The sequence below is a fragment of the Halyomorpha halys genome, unplaced genomic scaffold, assembly GCF_000696795.3.
Source record: "Halyomorpha halys isolate HHAL.00 unplaced genomic scaffold, Hhal_1.1 Scaffold68.1, whole genome shotgun sequence".
Classification (NCBI taxonomy): Eukaryota; Metazoa; Arthropoda; class Insecta; order Hemiptera; family Pentatomidae; genus Halyomorpha; species Halyomorpha halys.
The window spans coordinates 1,987,071-1,991,375 of record NW_027116161.1 but is presented as its reverse complement, the minus strand read 5'-3'; the positions used below and the strand labels follow the sequence as shown (position 1 = coordinate 1,991,375).

The following is a 4,305-nucleotide window of genomic DNA, read 5'->3' as shown; positions in this document are numbered from 1 at the left end:
ATGAAATTACATTGTTTTTTTTCTCAAATGTATCATTAAAATTATCCATTCTTGTTTAATAACAGGGATATGAATACCACAAACACACGAAAGATCTGAGCTGTCACAACAAAAATGACGGCGATCTCAACTGGTCTATTGTGTGACGTCATTCTCCATTTAACAGACCAAGTAACAGACTCTCAGCTATGTTAAATGTTATTTCGTTTTACCACGGCAAAAGAAGGCAATTTTTTTTCGATTTAACATGAGTTTTTCCATTTAACACGCATTAACGTGTTAAACCAAAGATCATGAATACCCCTAGTATAAATGAATGAAATGTGTTTATAAAAAAAGAATACATTTAAATAATTAAGAACACATGGTCTGCCGAATCCCGCGTACAATTTTAACTAAAACACATAAATAACAAAACTTAATATATATATTGTTTAAAACAATGCTTTTAACAAGTCAATAATTAAAGCAATAATATAATATTGATCATTTAAGAAACAAAACAATAATATCAAACTTCTAACAAACTGATGTATGGTATTGAATCCTCACTTACTCACCAACTGAGCTCTTTCCAGTGTAGTCCGTCGTACAAGAGTAGTAAGTGCTCTCCAATCTCCAATTAAAGCCTTTTAATAAACTGAGTCATTGTTCTTAGTACAAGAGCCGGGAAGAAAAAAAAGGGCAGTTATTTCACCCCACTTTTTGACTACTTTAATGAAAACAATGTATAATTACTAGTCAAAACTACCTACTGAGTCTGCCAAGTATAGGTAGGGAGAATAAAGAATGGTGGCTGTTCAAAACCTTAAAAAAACATTAATTTTTCATTCGGAGCTCTTCATCTCAAGAACTAACCACAAAGATAGAAAATCTAAAAGAACATTATATAAAGAAGCATAAATTTTCTGAAAAATTAGCCCTAATAGAGCTATTTTCGTCCAATAGTTTTCGAGATATAGCCTTTTAAAAAGCAACATGTCATAAAAATGTACTGAAATATCAGTAGTTACTTAATTTATTTTGAGAAATCTATATCTCAGGAAATTTGTGACTTATAGATGTCTATTAGCAATCAAATTAAAGATAGTTTAATGTACTATAAAGTAGTTTATGACCTTTACCTTCCTAGGATTAGTAGTTTTCATGATATTAGCTAAAATAAATTGATTTATAGTTGTTTGGACAATAAGTTTGATTTCTGAAAAACTTTATTTCAGAAACCATTGGACGTACAGATGTCTGTCTGCACTCAAATTAAAGCTAGTTAAATTAGTTACTATAAAATAGTTATTAATATTTGTCTTTATAGGAGTAGTAGTTTTTATGATATTTGACAAAATAAACTCACAAAATGTTAATTTCTAGGTATTCGTATAAAATGTTGGATTTTTGAAAAAAATATATCTCTAGGCCCATAAGACGCACATATGCCTGCCAACACTCAAAATAAAGGAAATTTAACTTACTACAAAGCAATTTATGGGACTTCTTCGTAGATCTTCGTAGGGGTAGTAGTTTTTATGATATTAACATGTGAATTAACGTGAATAAACTTAATGAACTACTTTATAGCTCATTAAACTAGCTTTAATTTGAGTGCTAATAGACATCTATACGCTAAGTGGTTTTTGAGATATAGATTTTTCAAAATAAATTCGCTAACTACTGATATTTCAATACGTTCCATACAACATTTTTATGAAATGTTGCTTTTAAAAAACAAACTGTATCTCGAGAACTATTGAACTTAAATAGATCTATTATGGCTTACATTTTAGAAAATTTACTCTTCTTTAAATGATGCTCTCTTAGATTTTCTATTGTTTAAAAAATTAATTATTTTAAACGTTTTTTAAAAGTCGCCATTTTTTATTTCCCCTAACTATACTCGGCAGACTTACCAATTCTGACTAATAATTATACCTAGTTTTCAATTAAGTAATCAAAAATTGGGGAGAAATAACTGCCTTTTTTTCTCCTCTTGGGCTCTTATACTATCTGGAGAGCAGGTCCGCTGCCTAAAATATTTCATTCTAATTCTAATATACTTGTGACAGGATCCCGAAAAGTTTATGGTATCTTCCTTTTCTTCGGTGTTACATACCGGGCAATTATCGTTACTATCATGCATCCATAGTGCATTTAAATCGATTCCGCTCCACCCGGATAATCTACTGCATCGAAACCAGATCAAAATTATCATTTAAAAATCTGTTTCAACCACAGATAAGCCTGCATTTAAAAAAAAAAATAAATAAATAAAAATCGGAAACATTATTAAAGATTAATTTGTTGAGTGTTCGCGGTTTTAGCGCACTTGCTCAGCCTCCACTGGCTCATTACCAGTGATGCGGCGAGAGGGATGCGCTGGGATCTCTTGAGCTCTGCTCTACCCCTCACACATGGGTGATAGAATGGGCTCAGGGATCCTCAGGTCAATTGTGTAAATATTGTATATGTTATTTTATTTTTCATACAGATAGTTTGATTATGTTCATCTTGTCTATTCTTTTGTTGTATATATTTTAAGAAAGTTTTTGTTATTATTATTATTATTTTTTTTTAAATTTATTTATTTATTTTTTCTCTTTCTTTTTTATTTTATTTATTTTTTTTTATTTTAGTATGTATGAGATTCATTCATCACTATTACTTATTGCCCACAACTGTGTGGCAGATTGTAATATCTATCAATAAATAAATCTATCAATCTAAAAAGAAAAAAAAAAAAAAGATTAATTTATTTTACGAAATGTCTGACTGCAGTCTTGTGTAGTATACAAATATTTATACGGGGTATAAATATGGGTTTCCAAACAAGCCAACCCTGACAAGAATATTGTGACAGTTCGACAGGACACTGACTCCAAATCCCAAAGGCTATTACAAATCGTACTAATAGGTTTAAATAAATATTTATGGTTATTAATAATCTTTCATTAAAACTCACTTTAGATTTTTTTTTTCAAAACACATGCAGTCTTCAAGTTTTGCATAGAACATATTCTTTTCTCATTAGTTATTATCTATTGTGTAAATAAACATCTGCTATTCATATATTATCAATTTTTTTAATCATTTCATTCCCTTCATACTACCTCTTCTTTCACCTATTTAATTAATAAATTCTACCCCTTTATGACGAGACTGTAATTTGTTTATCTTTATTATATTTATAAAAACTGATATTTTTGCTGACTTTAACGATGGCCTACAATCTACAACTGAATTATAAATCTATTGGAATTGCATAGTTTTTTACTTACCGATCTTGGAAATTTACTTATACACCTGACTTAAAGTCCATATCAGCCTTTGTATGTGGCTATAGTAGTTACTATGATGTATGTAATAAAATTCAGTAGTTTTATTTGTGAAATAATATAGAAAATTATTAGATACCAATGCATTGAAAATTATTTTATTTTCATAACGATATGGAGGCGTTTGTCGAGCAAAACAAGACAATCAAGTGGTGCCCACATGCTGGTTGCGGTAGAGCGGTTAAACTGCCACAGCTCCTTCCACAAGGGAAAATGTCCCACGCAGTCGATTGTGGCAGCGGTCATTTTTTCTGCTGGTTAGTACATATAATTTTTTTTTCATACACACTATTGAAATGTTTTGAATACATTTTTCATGTACCCCTCAGTTGATCTCTGGTCACAGTTTATATACATTTTGAACGACAAAATGCCCTGTGAGTTGTTCTCCAAATATTTATTTAGTAGGCTGTTAGAGGCATCCGAGTATTATCGGTACTATTTTACAGTTTAAAGTTCGTAAACATTTAATTTTCTGGGAAAAGGTAAGGATCCCAGAAAGGACTACATTACTTTTCTTTGAAAAAATTATGAAATTGTATTGCTGTAGAGGTCTCTTAAAAATAAAATAAAATGGAATTAATTATTTATTATGTGATTGTTTGAGAGTTCTTTATTTTATTATTAATATACACAATTTTGATCCATTTTACTCTCAACCTTTATTCTTAAATAACTCTCCAACGTTTCGACATATATATTGGTGAATCTAAATAATACATAAAAGACAGGATGTATCAACATGGGAATGATGAAAAAAAATGGGGAAAAGGAACAAACAAAAAAACAGCATTCAAACATGTTGATTTTGAAAATGTCAAGGTCAGGTCATTCATAAAGAAAATAATATTTTTAGGAGAAAAATATTAGAATAGATTTACATCTCAGAAAATATAAATTATACGGTAAATTGCAAATCAGATTCTAAGGGACTGAACCACCATAATTCTGAAATTTTGAGCAACATAAATATGTAATT

At 29.7% G+C, this 4,305-nt stretch overlaps 1 protein-coding gene across 1 annotated transcript in view; it reads left to right on the top strand.

The window, feature by feature from the left end:
• The window catches only part of LOC106692724 (ankyrin repeat and IBR domain-containing protein 1), a gene marked incomplete in the record, with an annotated part of 86,830 nt that overhangs the window by 30,005 nt on the left and 52,520 nt on the right, over positions 1-4,305 (top strand). The window contains 1 exon segment of the mRNA XM_067053017.1: positions 3,447-3,583. Coding sequence (XP_066909118.1) covers positions 3,447-3,583 — 137 coding nt within the window.